The following is a 16403-nucleotide window of genomic DNA, read 5'->3' on the forward strand; positions in this document are numbered from 1 at the left end:
AGCGTAAGATGAAGCGCGACACTCGGTGACCCTGCCTGTCGTTGACCACACTTAATTAGTCACGCCGCTTTTCAGAGCGGCAAATGTTATTACAAATTCTCAACGAAAAAGCACGTTTGTGCTCGTCTAAGCAGTAATATACCGTAGTGAATGTTTCTTATTCTACAGGTGACCCCTGGGTTGATTCCAGTTCTTCCGCCTTCTCCGCCGTACTTCTCTAGATGTCTCCTGGACCGGTCCAGAGACAAACCGGCCCTTGTAGGAAGCAGTAAGTAATTTTTGGAAATGCAGGTGCAGAAGTAACCACAATGACCGCTGTGAGGTCCTTATGTTAAAAACTTGCCACCAACTCTTAAAATCACATCCCAAGGGTGAGAACAATTGAATTTTGACTTTTATGAAGCTTCCAAAGCAGCCAACACAGAGCCGTTGGCTGCACAGGCGCAGTCAAGACACGCAGAGTCCTCATCCAAAAAAGTTGTCTAACTGGTCGCATAAAACCACGGTGCCCGTGACCTCGGTGCCGTTGGCGAAGAGGAAACGTGAGGTGTTTTTGGCTGGTGGCCACGCGTTGCCGTCCTTCAGGCTGGGTACCTTTCTGTGAAGGAGAAGCGCGCGTTAGTTTTAAGAAAACGATTTATACAGATGTCTTGCGCATCTAAATAAATTAGCACTCTATATCTAATCGTTGACAGTAGGCGACCAGTGCTTAAGGCGGTATTCGCACGTTTTTATTTCTCCGGTCTCTTCTTCCTCTAGCATAATACAGGTGTTGCTGATCGGTCGAGCCCACCTGTTATTTAGTCTCGAATCGTCGTCGGATTTTAATTAAAAGTCTTGTTGGTTCACGATTCATCTAGCCTATCAACTAACGTGGAGTCTATGGACGAGCACAATGGTCATGATGCGCGTAGAAATGTGACCGTTACGACGGGTGATCCCTGAAGATGATGGTTAACGCCATTTCCGCGCCAGTGCGATACGCGCCGCTACATGTATTTTACGTAGCCACGAATAGCGCAGTTAACCGTGCTCCAACTGGCGTAGCAAGTTGCGAAGACACCTCAAACATGTGAATGACATTCATTCACGGCCTTGCACAATTAAAACTTGCCCTTGCAATGCGGCTGAAACGGGCCTTTTCGGCATATTTATCAACGCAAGGTGAAAGTGCTTGACGCGAGTGAGATGCAGGAGGCCTTTTGGAAGGTGACTCACTGCAAACCCTAGCGTTAAGGACCACAGCGTAAGAATATATACGGTGTTGATGGCCACCTCGGCGGACAGGGCGCGTAGATAGCGTTCGTGTTCTTTACATGCGCCGATCGCAGCAGCACGCGGTAGCTGCAGCGTGCGGGCGGACCAGTTTGGATGCGTTTTTTCAAGCAGTTCCAAACTTTACACATCAAGACCAAGAATGACTGTATGGCCACCATTTAGAAGGGAATGCCGAAGCAGGCTAACTTCAGAGATACAGGAAGAAAAATTGGCGGGGGCTTAGCTTTGGTTAAGCCTGGTAGGTTGCGAAAGCAAAAGCGCAGCGCCTCCAAATCAAGGAACGCAGTGCGCCGCGTCTACAGGTCACGCGTGGCTACCGGCCGCCGCTGCGCGACGACTCAAAGCGTCTTCGGTAATTTTTTTATATTTCGTTCTTGATGTTGTTGCGACTGAGAGAAAGAAAACAATCTACAGCTGGTATGATGTCACAGCGGCAGTAGCGCCACAGGTGCGCAGCGCGGCAAACACACACCGTAACTGCAGCCGGGCTCTCTGAAGGAGCGAGCTGGTCGCCCATAATCTACATCTGGTACGACGTCACAGCGGCAGTAGCGCCACAGGTGCGCAGCGCGGCAAACACACACCGTAACTGCAGCCGGGCTCTCTGAAGGAGCGAGTTGGTCGCCCATAATCTACAGCTGGTATGACGTCACAGCGGCAGTAGCGCCACAGATGCGCGGCGCGGCGTAAATGCAACCGGGCTATCTGAAGGAGCGAGTTGGTCGCCCATACGTAACTGCGGCCGGGTCACGCGAAGTCTTGAAAGTGCGAGTAGTATTGCTTTCGCAATAAAAATCATTCTAGAGGTGCCTGGAGGCTACTTGCAACAACGGCTGGAGGCGGTGGTACATGCACTTCGCGTCTGGGTGTGTTCTAGCTTAATATGATTATATTTTTGGACAAAATAAACTTCTTTCTCCTTAGAGAACGATATTCCAGCCATAAAAGTGAGCATGAATTTTTCTTCACTGCCCGCTTCTGGCCAAAGATCTCTCCATGCATATCACACCAATTAATCATCTGCTGTAGGTTGCCGCAGCTGGCACAGCACAAGGTTAATCGGAGAGATAAGGGAGGTGCCCTTGTCCTGTAGAGGGCGTAGTCACGCTGATGAGGATGATGATAATGTACCTTTAATGGCCGGATTCAGAGGGATTGATGAATTTGAGAGTAGCAAATGACCCAGGGAAGGTACAAGAGTCTTCGTACATGTAGCGGGTTGAAGCCCCTACTGGCAAACGACGACACGGTATGGATTTGTGAGAGGCGGGTGTGGATAAGAGATAAGCGCTCACTTCGGTATCGTGCCTCTCTCATGACATTGATGTGAGCTCCGCGCGACCTCCTACATCACCCGGGGCTGTTCTAGTGAACCGTAATACAATGAAGCAAATTGAAACTTAAATGGAGAGATCAGGACGTTGTAAGAAGGAGGCGCACAAAATATTTTAGAAATGTTCTAAAACAGTCAACACCATTAGGATGTTAGAGCAATCTAAGACAAAGAAAGAAAAACTGTGGTTACCAGTTTCACCGTGTCTGCCTTAGGGCAATGGCCTCTCATACATCTCTTCAATAAACGCTGCCTTGTGCCTGCTGCGGCCACCTTTCATCTGAAAACTTCCTAGTCTCATCCGCCCTCTTGACTCGTTGCCGCAGCTTTCTACACATGTATTTTCTTGGAATACACTCCGTTACTCTTAAGGACCATCGGCTATCTTGCCTTCGCAGTGCATACGGTGCCCAAGGCCATTTATTCTTCATTTCTATTATGCTATCTGACTCGCGCTTGGTCTAACCCACTGGGCTCTTTTCTGCTCCTGAATGTGTTGAGCATTTTCCAACTGAGGGATGTTGTCAATGGGAGGTTACTAGGAGGGAGATATATGGCAGAGAACTTGCTCTGCAGTGGACACGTAGTTAGGCTCGAGATGATGATATAAATTCTGATATTACAAAACGAAGCACGCTGTGATGGAAGGGTCGAGAATACTTGCAACAACTCTGAATTCTCAGCCGGCCGGGAAAGTATTCGTAAACCAAAGTTTCGCATTTCACTCCGGCTGAAAAGTGAAAGCAATGCCAGCATCTCACATGCTGCGTTTTCAGCATCAGCAGAGCGCGGCAACAACTGCATTAAGGCACCCTCGGTGCAAGTTCGAACTTGTGGGTGAAGCCCCGGACTGTGCTCACCCTTCTGAAAGGAACTGGGCGACTTCTGCGGTGCTCAGCATTGGCTCGAAGAGCGGCCTGGAGCCGCTGTCGACCATGTAGTGGTAGCCGCGGAGGGCTTTCTTGGCTACTGTGCGCGTGCCGCAACCTGAAATGGCGGCGGCCAGCTGCACCATGGTGTCCTCGTAACTAGCGCCTTTAAGGCGTTTCTCCACTTCGGAAGCGAAGTCCCCGGCCAGGTATCTCGCGGTGAAAGACAACAACGCGTCATTTGTCGAAGCGCTGCCGCTGGCCTCGGCTTTTGGTCTTATGTACTCGTCCATGAGATTCCTGGCCTGCAAACCGGTGAAAGATCGCGCCGAGGAAATCTTGACTGTGGTTCGTATTACAAGACTGAAAATGTCGTGTTTCGTCATTCTATAACTGATTTATCTGTAAGCGAAATACGCTGTGTCTGCTCGAGACTGTGGAGGTTTGTTGCGTCGTAAAGGTGCTGTGCAATAACTGCGTGCGCGTTAAACCAATGAATGCTCTCGCAACCTAGGTTAGTAGAGAAGTAATGAACGGGAACCACGTGACCAGAGAGAGAGAGTAGTATGAGCCGGAGGTTGCTAACAAAGATTACAGTAGAAATTAAGTCTAAGTTTTGCGCCTGAGAGCCATGAGCAAAAAACAAGTAGTGAGCACTGAGTAATACGCTACTACGCTCCTGTGCACATACGCAGCTGAGCTGCATAAATGCAGTCCGAGATTCTGAGATCCCTGGCTATGGAATCTCTGCTCTCAATCAATGTCCAATCAAGGAGTCACTCAAGACGACTTGAGGAGCCATTCACCGCTAGAGGTGGCACCATTGCCCCCTCGCAGTGGTGCCGGAGGCGAGGACCCGCATTTCCGATGGCAATGTCGATGATGGCACCGTCACGCAGCACTACTTCCCGCGACGGTGATTCCCTACCAGCTTGAACAGACTCTGCGGAAGCCGGGCCTAGAGCAAGGTTAACATTGAACATCCATTTATTGGAAGGTCGCCACGTCAGAGGACGCCACCGTTTTCTTCGTACAGCTACCAGTGGGAAAATACAGCTTGCTTCTCACGCCGTCGCTATTCTCCGTTCAGAGAAGGCGGTCCGTTTCATTTCCACGCCGACGTCCAGCTAGTGCAGCACAGAGTCACTGTGCGCGAGCTGCCGAAAGTGGCCTGCCTGCGAGGTGGGGCTGGACCCCTTTCTGCCTGCGCCAAGGAGAAAAAATCCTTTCTGCGGTCGCCGCCGCCGCAGTGGCGACACCGGAAGTTTACCCCGCGACCACGCCTTCCTTGATTAATCATCGGAGAGTCCGCCAGTTAATCCTCTTAGGCTGGTGGTCGATGCCCTATCATAAAGCGCTGAAGACAGAGCGAAGGAGCGATTAGCTGAGAACGGGTGCGCCCGCAAAAAGGCATCGTGATCTGTCCTTCAGGCGTCGCCTAGTGACTGAAGCTCTACAGTTCCAAACAATGCACCGACAGAACCAGACAGATGAGCGTCAACAAGAAACATTTCCAAGAAGCAACGAGGCAAGGCAACTGCTGATGGGACAAGGTGCCTCATTCAAACAGCTCTTGTAGCACAAATATTGCCGCAGGAGCAAATACGGGATGACGTTTCTGTAAGCCTTGACGTAGATGCTTAAAATCCTTGGTCTCAGTCTTGAGAGTGCATGGTTAATAGAATCAGGTTCTTGCTTTCGGAAAGTGGGACGAGTCGTAAGTATTCTGACCTCGAGTGGTGGCTTGTCACGGCCCCCGTAGGGCTCAAAGTGTGCTGGAGTGCTTCAGAGTTAAGGCAGGCACCAGAAGAAGCCGATAGGAGAAGCGCCTTCGATGGCGACACCTCAAAGGCCGATACGTCTGCACGGACAGTGACTAAAGGCGAGGCGATACCCGCCTCGATAGAAGTATACGTGGGATTATTATCGGCAGTCGTCCACACGTCGCATTTTCTGATGCCTGCGCCTCGCTCGTAGGCTGCGCGGATGCGTTTTAGTAGGATGTTCTACAATAGCAGGTTCACGCCCACGGGGGCTCAGGACGCCTTGTCGGGACCCAAAACTGCGGAATATTAAGGCATTGGCAAGGCTTAATGGGATGCAGCCATTGATGACGGGAGACGCAGACAATGCTATGGTAGGCTTCAATGCTTAAATGTTTAGCTGGCGTCCTCAAGCAGGAGTAGAAACCCGTGGTTGAGGCGGTGCTCTCGAGAGCTAGCGTGATTTACTGATATTCATGCAGCTCAGAAGCGGAGAAAGTAGAAGTGCTTCGCCATCTTGCTTTCGACCGCTCGACAGCCTGGAGCAGTTTTTCTGTCCCCGATACTGTGGCGCGTAATATTCGTGACAAATCTGGTGCAGGAGCCGGGTACGCTTCCAGACCCGCGTAGGCTACCGACCAATATGGATCTCACCCCAGTTCATCAGCGCCGCGACCGCCGCCCCCGTTGGGCGTCCCCTGAATTTGGACTCCTTCCGGCTGCAACAGGTCGACGCAACTTCGGTGTTCGGAGGCACCACCTGCCATGAAAACTGAGATCAGGCTCCCGACGCAAATTTTCTGTCACCAGCCGCGAACACCCCCGTCGTTTCATGGCGACGTGTTCGAGGACGCCGTGGATTGGCTCGAGAATTTCGAGCGTGCTGCCCATTACAACGGCTGCAGCGAAGCTTGAAGAGTCGCGCTTGAAGAGTCGGCTAGACATGGCTCGAAAACCATGAAGCTTACTTTACACCCTGGGAGGCCTGTTGCCGCAATCTGATTGCCACTTTCCCGAATGCAGACCATCGAAAGCAAGCAGAAGCTGCGTTACACTCGCGCAACCTATGCCACAACGAGAGTGTACGCATGTACTAAGAGGACAAGGCCCACCATTTTAAATGCGCGGATCCCAACATGACGGACGACAAGAATCCTCCCACCTCATGCGGGGCGTAAAGCAAAAGCTTTTCGCAGGACTCGTTCGCAGCCCACCGCGCACTGAGGCAGAGTTTCTCACCGAGGCGGCCACTATGGAGAAGAAGCTAGAACAGCGAGCCCGCCAATACAATCGCGACGTCAACACCTTTGGGTCTGATCCCATCTCTATGCCTCTCAGTAGCGACGCGACCTTTCTCCGTGAACTCGTCCGATCTGTCGTCAGAGAGGAACTGCAGGCCTTCCGGATGCCGTCCGATATGCCATTTTTCCCGCCACTGAGTGAAGTTATCTGGGACGAGGTGCGCCTGGCAGCACAAAAGCACCAGATTTTTAAGGTTCTTCGCCACCTTGATGCAAGGCACACGTATGCGTCCGTCCTACGTTAGGTCTTTGGGTGAGAGGCCAGTGCCGCGACTCCAGCAGTGCCCCCGCCGACCTTCCCTCGTGGACGCGCTCCGCCAGCCTGCCAGCGACCGCGGCAGAGTGAAGTGTGGCGTGCCCCGGATCGTCAGCCTCTTTGCTATCACTGTGGTGAGAACCACATCACGTCAGACCACCGGGAGGCTCGATCCCCGTAGCTGAGGCGCTATCGTCCAACAAGCCCCCGTCAAGCCTTAGGCTACTCCGGACGCCGTTATCGCAGTCCACGCCGGGAGAACTGATTCCAGCGGCCTCTGGAGGCAAGGCCGCTGACGCCCGGACTTCTGCAAATCCTCCTACGCCACTACCACGCGACGGTGTTTCTCTGGGAGCAAGTATCGACAGCATTTGACGCGCTACGTTCGGATTGTGCGTTACAATTCATGGAGTCGACGTTACCGCTTTGCTAGATACTAGTACCAATTATTCCGTCATGTGCCTTGCTCATGTCCTAGAACAAAAGAGAGTTTTGAAGCGGTGCTCGAGGCCTAGCACTCGAACTGCTGGAGGTCACTTGATTATCCCCGCTAGCAGGTGTCCAGCTCCTGCCAATATCTGTGGTTTTGTGTACGTCGGCGAATTTGTAGTCCTCCGTGAGTGTTCGAGGGACTTCATCCTCGGTATCGACTTTCTGCAGAAGAACGACGCTGTCATCTTCCTGCACGCAGCATGGGTCATGTTCTCGACGAAAAGGGCCGTGGCGCGCCCTGACAAAGACGATTCACGCTTAAATGACCTGTGACTTGTTGAGGAAGACGCAATATTGCCACCCCGGTCCAGTGTGCTAGTTCTCGTGAAGAATGATTTATCTCACCATTACGAGGGTATCGCTGATAGCCACGTATCCCTGCTGCTGCTCGAGAAGGCAGTAGCCGTCGGTCGTGGGCTCGTCCAACTACAAGACGGTTGTTCCAGTGTGCTGCTTACAAATTTTGCCAACGAGTTGTAGCGCCCCGTCAAGGGCACGGCTGTCGCATTTCTGCATGACTTCGCCGTGTTGCCTCAAGTGTAGGCCCTGAAGACAAGCCCTCAAGACCAGGCCCCACCATGCCCTGCCCTTCCGTCCGTTAGAATCAGTCCGAACTTGGCGCCTGAGCAAGAGACTCTTCGGTCGGCGCTTCTAACTGACTTCGCGGGTTGTTTTGCCACAAGATCTAGGGTCGGTCGTTCGCCTGTCGCAAAGCATCGTATCAGCACCGACGAGACCACATCACCCATATTCCAGCGCCCATACCGCGTTTCATTAGTCTTGCGTCCACCCAGGAAAAGCTCAACTTCTCCTGGGGATGTGTAAGGGAGTTTGTGGAGTCTAATGACCTCAGACTTCTCCGGGGCACACTCCAGACCACTTTCCGCAGCAAATTCTTCAACCCTGTGTATGGCTTCTTGTAGGGCTTCTTCTTTTTGGGCTAAGGAGCCGTGTGTGGCCCATAGAGTTATATCATCGGCATAGACCGTGTAGCCTATGTCGGGCTGCGTTTGAAGCTTTCTTGCTAGCTTTAGCATGGCAATATTGAAGAGGAGGGGGGATATTATAGCCCCTTGAGGAGTACCCTTGTTAGGCATGGGGAAGGGATGAGAACGGACTTCACCAATGCCTATGGTGGCGGTTCTGTTGGAGAGGAAAGCCTTGATGTAGTTAAATATCCTCTCTCCACAGTTTAGACCACTCAGCTCCTCTAGGATAGCCTGATGGGAGACGTTGTCAAAGGCTCCTTTTTCCCTGTTCTGGTAGGAGAGGTAATATCAGTAAACCTAGCATTTCCACGGCTTCAAGTAGATTAGCACCTTTATGAGAGTCGCTTATGTAGCCCCAGGAGCTGTGTCTTGGATTCATGTCTCCCAGAACTACCAAGGGGTTGTCCTGGGCTATTCTGGTGCATTCTGTTAGTATAGGCAGAAAATCTTCCTTCTTGCGGCTTGGAGGGCTGTAGATATTTAGGATAAAGATGCTCTGCTTTCCCCTCTTTTGCGGCAGAACTTCAATTAGAACATGGTTAATATCTGTGAAGGGGAGTTGACGTGGGACTGTCGTAACTGATTTGGCCACAAGAGTAGCTACTCTCGGCGAGTCCGTAGGTGCCGTTGTATAATATCCACGAAGGTAAGGAGCCACGCGGGTTTCCTTGAGACATTATATCCGGGGGTATAGGAGACTTTTGAATCAACATAAGCAAGGAACTGTCCTTATTTTTGAAAGTTCTACAATTCCATTGCCAGATTTCTAAGTGGTTTTGTGCTTGTTTAGGGGAGGGGGCCATCTTGACTGCTAGCAACGGATTCACAATCGCTGACGTCAGCCAATGCGGGAAGGACGATCCTGACTAAATTAGGGACGTGGCCGGGGCTGGAGACAAGAGGCAGTAAAACCTCTCTTCCACTCCAAACCCGAGAAAAGATCACCGTTAGTCCAATCCCACGTCACATGCATCATGCTCATCAGCAAGGCAGACGACAAGCGCGAGCAAAGGCACTTCAGAAACACCTAGAAAGCGACCGTAAAGCCGTTTACGTAGACATTGGGGCCTACCCCACGCCGGGAAAGTTCTCAGTCGCTGCGATTGACCACCAACTACAACCGGCTCTCCAAGCTTCTATATATGCAGAAAACCCCTCCTCTGCAGAGGCTCTGGCAATATCTATCGCCATCAAACATAAAGACCAAAGAGGAGAGTCCTCCCACGTTATAACAGACTCCCAACAAGCCTGCCGAGACTTTCTTAATGGCAGGCTTCCCTCAAGAGCAACACAGCTACTTGGCAATCTCAGCCTAACACACAGACTAACATGGACACCTGGTCACGAAGGACTAGCTGGAAATGAGGTAGCCAACGATCTAGCCCGAGATTTAACCCACCGGGCGGATCCTCATCCCTACCCCACGCCCATGCCTAGCACCTATTGTGACAGATTAGAACATATTCTGCTCGAGCGCAGAAAATACCCACCCCCTCACATAAAACTAGACTCCTCCGCAGCCATAGACTGGAGGAAAATTCAGACCAACACTTTCTCTAACTTGTTCATCCTACACAAGATTAGCCCCACTCAATATCAGAATACATGCCCTTGGTGTGGAGCTTGCCCTACGCTCTACCACATATCGTGGGAATGTACAACGAAACCAAAACACTTAACTGTATCCAACCCGACATATGAGCAGTGGGAGTTGGCCCTGACCAGCGGGACCCTGGATCAGCAACTTAAGTTGGTTCAGCAAGTCCGTCAGTCAGCTAAAGCCAGTGGCGCCTTGGACTAGGGGTGCCACCCAAGTTGCTCGAGCAACCTTCCTCTTTTTAAATAAAAGTTCTCTCGCTCTCTCTCTCTACCGCGTTTCCTCGACGAAACGCGAAGGCATTAAAAGGTAAGTAGACGAAATGGTCGCCGACGATGTCATTGAGCCGTCGACAAGCCCATGCTTGTCACCGGTGGTCCTCGTCAGAAAGAAAGACAACACATTAATATCTTATGTTGATTAGTGTAAACTGAACAACGTGACCAAAAAGGACGTTCACCCGCTCCCCAGGATTGATGATGCACTCAAAAGACTACGTGATGCCAGCTTCTTTTCTTCCTTATATCTCAGACGTGGCTACTGGCAGATAGAGGTGGGCGAGCGAGACCGCGAGAAAACTGCTTTTGTGATGCCTGATGGCCTATACGAATTTAAGGTGCTCCCGTTGTGTCTTTGCTCTGCGCCGGCCACGTTCGAACGCATGATAGACACTGTCTTGTCTGGGCTCAAGTGACAGACGTGCCTCGTATACCTGGACAATGTCGCCATTTTCTGGTCGACCTTTGAGCAACTCTTAGAGAAGCTGCGCACAGTGTCCGCCCGCTCCAATGTGCGCAACTTACGATCAAGCCTGAGAAATGCTATTTTTATATTGAGGAGCTTCGCTTCCTCGGGCATGTTGTAAGCGCGCGCGGTGTTCTCCCAGATCTCGACCAGACCGCTGCTGCCTCCAGTTTCCCACGCGTCACTGACAAAAAGACTCTTCGACGGTTTTTGGGGCTGTGCTCTTACTATCGACGATTCGTTCAACATTTCTCCAGAATGACTGAATCCTTAACAGCACTAACCAGAGATGACACACCGTTCTTGTGGGGAAGCGACCAAAAGGGTGCTTTATTGGAGCTCCACCGCAGCCTGCAACGTCCAGCGATAATCACCCACTTCGATGACGCCGAAGCAACCGACATACGCACCCATGGCATCAACGTAGGACTTCGGCCGGTCCTGGTACAGTGGCAGGAGCGCGCCGAGCGAACCCATCGCTTAAGCAAGCTGTACACTTTCCCGCTTGGAGTGCAACTATTCAACCACTGAGAAATAATGTTTGCGGTACTCTGAGCCATCAGTAACTTGCGCCCATACCTCTACGGAAGACCTTCTCGCGTTGTCAGTGATCACTACTCGCTATGCTGGCTGGCCAGCCTAAAAGACCCATCTGGGCGGTCGGCGAAGTGGAGCCTCCGTTTGCAGGCGTACAACGTAACGTTCGTGTACAAGTCGAGGCAAAAACACTAAGATGCGGAATGTTTATCACGCGCGCCAGTGGACCTGGCTTTCTCTGTAATCATTGAATACTTCGCTTTCCTTGGTGCTGTTAGCGCAACCGATATGGCGCAGATTCAAAGGGCGGACCCAGAGTTAGCGCCGCTCATCGTGTACCTGGAAGGCAGCGATGGTCCCCGTGTCCTCTGTTTTTTCCTTACTGGGTTCCAATCTTTCACTCTGCAAAACGGCGTCCTCTGAAAGCGCAACTTTGAGAGCAATACTGTAACATTTCTTCTTGTTGTCCTGTGACAGCTGCGCCCCGATATCTTGAGCGCTTGCCAAGACGAACCATCTGCCGGCCACCTCGGAGTCTGTCGTACCTTAGCAACGATTCGGAAGAGCTATTACTGGCCCAGATTACTTCCATCAGTGCGGACATGCCCGAAAACCTGTCACGACTGCCAACGCCGTAAGTCTCCACCCTTCAAACCCCCCGGATTTCTTCGAAAACGCCTTTCCAACAAGTAGGAATGGACCCACTCGGCCCTTTCCCGAAGTCATCCACTGGAAAACGTTGGATTGCTGTCGCGACGAATTGGTTTGGTTTGGTTTATTGGGGTTTAACGTCCAAAAGCCCCAACAAACCAAACTAGACCAATTCGTCGAGACAGCAATATTGGACGCGGAACGCTCAGACAACAATACTTGCAAGCAGAAATGCTGTCGAAGTAGCTGAATTTTCTGTACACAACATCGTGCTGCGTCATGGCGCCCCTGCCGTTATCATTACTGATCTTGGAGCTGCTTTCACGCCCGCTTGACTCTGGCAGTCCGAGACCTGACCCACACCAGCCTTAGGCGTACTACGGCGTACCACCCACACACAAATGGCTTGGTGGAATGCCTTAAAAGAACCCTGGCCGACATGCTTTCCATGTATGTCGATGTGGAGCATAAAACGTCAGACGAAGTTCTCCGACAAGCAACATTCGCTTACAATGCGGCTCTTCAGGAGACAACACTGTACATGCCCTTTCAGCTTGTCTTCGGTGGCCCAGTTATTATTTCTTTGGCTGCCATGTCACCCGTAGCGCCTGATCTTGACGTCGCAGCTGTCGTTCAGCGGGATGAAGAAGCACGTCAACTGGCCAGGCAGCGAATGCACCGTCAACAGTACGTCGACGCTGACCGCTGCAACCTCAGACGGCGATTTGCTACGTGCGAGGCAGGCGTTCATGTGTGGGTTTGGACCCCAGTCCATCACCGTGGGTTATCTGAAAAATTACTGCGGCTATAATTCGAGCCTTACCGGGCTCTCCACCGCATTAGCGACGTGACGTTTCACTGGCAAGCCCGCTCATCGCGCAGACCACCGCATCCGGATGTTGTGCACGTCATTCGTACGAAGCAGGACCACGACCGCCCTGCTGATTGTACTACTTCAGGCCGAGTGCCGCTGGTTCTCTGTAGTGATAACTGTGCTCATCTTGCGCGCCTAACCCCATTTTGACACTGTGAAAGCAGGCCGCATCGAGGCGAGGCTGCAGAGTAGGGAGCAACAATACAGTTCAGAAGTGGAGGAAGTAGTAGTGCTTCGCCATCTTGCTTGCGACCGCTTGGCAGCCTGAAGCAGTTCTGTCCCCCATTGCGTGGCGCGTAATATTCGTGACAATGTTACGCCGTGAAGGTTTGCCAAAAGAGAACTTTCGACAGGTATTTGGGGGAGAGTTCGGTACGTGAAAGTTCATTCTGCTCCCCGACCATATGTAGCCTGGTGGTGAAAGAGACGGATGAATCAAGACCTCGGTGGGAAAATATTAGGTGAACTTTTACGCCTAAATAGCGCACTAATTGGTCATGTAATTATGCCTAAGTGTACAAAACTGGTGTCTGTAACACAGTACTCGATGCACCCGGCCGCAACCAATGCGAGAACTGAGAGTGCTAAACGCCGACAAGAATCTTGAGCATTGAAGAAGTTATCCGTGATCATGACCGCTCCTCAACTGTCTGGTTGCATCTGGCGTAGGAGGGTATTGGCAAAGGTGCTTGCTGTTGGCGATGAACAAATCACATTAAAGAAAAAGGAGAACTCAGTCGCATATATATCAACTAAATTCCACAGACGCTTCCACATAAACCGCAACAAGCAAATGTCCCACTTCAATTTACTGATCAATCCGCCCTCACGCTTCCATATCATAGCCGTTCCAACTGGCTCAGATGGTAGAGCGACTTCACAGAAAAGGTGGTGGTCCCGAGTTCGAACCCCGGACCAAGACGAGTTTTAGCTACGAAGTTCCAGTGGGAGCTCTATAGTTTTTCTTTTTAGCCGCCGTAGCTGCTTTTGGGTGGACGCCAATAAATACTTATTTCCAAATATTGGAAAATGTCTATGGACAGCCTATAAACATTCTAAAGAAATTTTGTAAGCCCTTAGCAAGGCTCTCGAAAACACAACCAACTATTACCGCTTGCTCGAATGCACAGAACCGTTCGGTGCTAACCTCGTTTATAAGGTGCGTGGAATGTGGCGAACTTCTAGAATGTGTGTAGTATAAGCGGTTTGCGATACGTTGGCCTCGAAGCCGATGGCATTAAATGGCCTAACAGACAAAGAGAACAAGATTTCTGTCTGGTGGCGTTTACTAATATAAATTCCGATTCTTCATTCTGCAGTTTAGACCGAGTAGTGCGCATATCGCCACTTCCCTATTTTCAAGCTGAAAAAGGAATCCTTGGCTGAATTATAGCCTTGTTTCGGCCTTGTGAAAGCTGCAGAGTACTTTTTTACCAGCCTCTACGACAAATTAATCACTGATTTGGAAACGTTTGCTGCTGTTCTGAAGCTGCAACAATGATACTCCGGGTTACGCCATTCTAGTTCACTCCAGAGTTAGTTGTCTGGACAACAATGGTGAAAAGTTCCCACCTGAGCGATGTCGGCTCCTGTGATAGCGTTGTTAATAATGGCAAGCTTTTTGCTGCTGAAGCCTAACAAGGCCAAGGCATCCCACGAAGGTGCAAAACGCAGCTCCATTGCCGCCGCGGTGGACAGGAGCGTCTCCAGACTTGCGGCAGAGAAGCAGGTCGACCAGGTGTCAGGGTCGCTCTTGTTGCAGCCCAGCTTGGTCGCGAAATCCTTGGATGGTTCTAGAGCTCCCTGCGTTGTAACATACCAAGAAATATTTCAGGCAAACTCTGCTTAAACAACCAAAGTATCAAGATTTCGGGCTCCATGGAAAGAGATGATCTACGAGTTCTCTGCATGACAATTTTAACGCGACGTGGGAGCTATGGTTTTTTGGAACGGACGCCACATTTGGGTTGCAAGTAGTTCAGATAAGAGTGGCATGAAATTACTCGGATCTCTTACTACGTGTCAAGAGAAACTGAAGAGCGCAAGTCGACTCGATGACTGAGTTTCCAGAGAAAAAGAAAGCATAGTAAGGAGCATGAAGGAAAAAACAGCATAACTAAGACAGAAAACACAGAACAAGAGGGGAGACACTACAAGCGCTGTTGGGCTAGTTGGTGTGAATTCATGGTGGAAAAACAGCGCAAACTAGGACAGAAAACAAAGCACAACAGGGGAGACACTACAAGACTAGCCCAAATGTCTGCTTTGCTATAGTAAGGAGCATTTTTGCACGGAAGTTTGTACGATATTGAGTGGGCATGAGACACAGCGATTCTGGGAGTTCTGATACACAAATGACACCGAAACGCTAAAACATTTTGAGCCAATTTGGCTGGCGCCTGCTATGGAGCGTTAGTTGAATTTCATCGAGGAGAGACGAGGCACTGCATCGACAACCTGAATGTTCCCCGTGCATTGATTTCGCCCTGGGAGCTATTGGCGGGGTGCGCTGTGTCTTCACTTGGGCGATGGTTCACTTATAGTCAGAAAAATTCTGCCTGTTATATTTTGCTAGGTGAATCTTCAAAGATGGAGTGGATTTTAAACAAGGCAACAATTTATTCATAATCTACAAAAGCGCAGGTACGTGGGAACATAGGAAACCTAGGCAAGGTTCCCAAAAATTGCATAGTTGAAGAAAAATTCTTCTGTACGCATGGCTCTACCAAATATGCAAAACACCAGGATGATTGTTAGTTCTCAGGGTGAAACTCATTTAAGCCTCCAGCTTTCCTAAGCGATAAGTCGCTTCCACGAAGCCGTAAGCCTGCTATGTAGCCTACCCAGGAAAGCAAGCCAGCCCGGCTAAATGCATGGTTTTTTGCGATCTCTCCCTGCGTCGTCTTGTTGACCTACAGGACCCGTCCGGTCAACTAGCTTGTTGGGCATTACGGTCCAAGGAATACGTCTTTTCTGCGTCCTATAAGAGCGGTCGCCGGAACGCTGACGCTGAATGTCTCGATATCCTGTTCCTTGCATGACAGCAGGCGCAGAAAATCTACACGACTGCCTCGCAGCTGCGACCAAGACATTGCCAGACCACGTAATGTTCCAGCGCGAAATATGCCCGGATCCCGCTCTCACTACACTGTTTGATAAGATATGAAAGTCAGCACATACAACACCCTTTGTTACTTGGGATGGTCTGCTCTTCAACAACTACTACACAACTGATGGCGCCCATCTGCTGCTTGTCGGCCCGGCTTCTCTCAGCGACGCCGTCCTACATTGCATGCATGACGACATCATCGCAGGGCATTTCTGCTTTGCCTGCACGCCCTCAAAGTCCAACAGCCTTTTATACTGGCCCAGGTTGTGCACGACAACAAAGCGCTTCGTCGCAAATTGTGCCCCCTGCAAACGGCTAAAGCGATGCACCACGTCACCGGCCTGTCTTCTCCAACCGGTCAAGCCCCTTGCATATTCTTTTGAGAAAGTTGGTATTGACTTGATTGGTCCTTTCGCGAAGTCGTATAACGGCCGCTGAAGGATTATAGTTGCTATTGACTATTTCGGGAACGTGCGATACTTTATTCAGTAGTCGGCTACGTCTAGGTATGGCACTTTTCGTTGGTGTCTGTATATAGGGGTGTAGGGCTGTCGCCCTTGCCTTTCTTCCGCCTTCGTATTCTTCGATTTGCAAGTTTTTGGGGTAAGGG

General features: G+C 50.8%; 1 protein-coding gene across 1 annotated transcript; it reads right to left on the bottom strand.

Moving 5' to 3' along the window:
• Nucleotides 1-465: 465 nt before the first annotated feature.
• On the bottom strand, nucleotides 466-15633 carry LOC149336964 (uncharacterized). The gene is made up of 4 exons (XM_089554293.1): nucleotides 15601-15633; nucleotides 14257-14487; nucleotides 3472-3785; nucleotides 466-598 (listed from the first exon to the last, which is right to left on the bottom strand). Exons 1-4 carry the CDS (start codon nucleotides 15631-15633, stop codon nucleotides 466-468), a joined length of 711 nt encoding a protein of 236 aa, XP_089410419.1.
• Nucleotides 15634-16403: the final 770 nt, after the last annotated feature.

Source organism: Amblyomma mixtum, chromosome 7 (genome assembly GCF_055824585.1).
Source record: "Amblyomma mixtum isolate Tamu chromosome 7, ASM5582458v1, whole genome shotgun sequence".
Taxonomy (NCBI): domain Eukaryota; kingdom Metazoa; phylum Arthropoda; class Arachnida; order Ixodida; family Ixodidae; genus Amblyomma; species Amblyomma mixtum.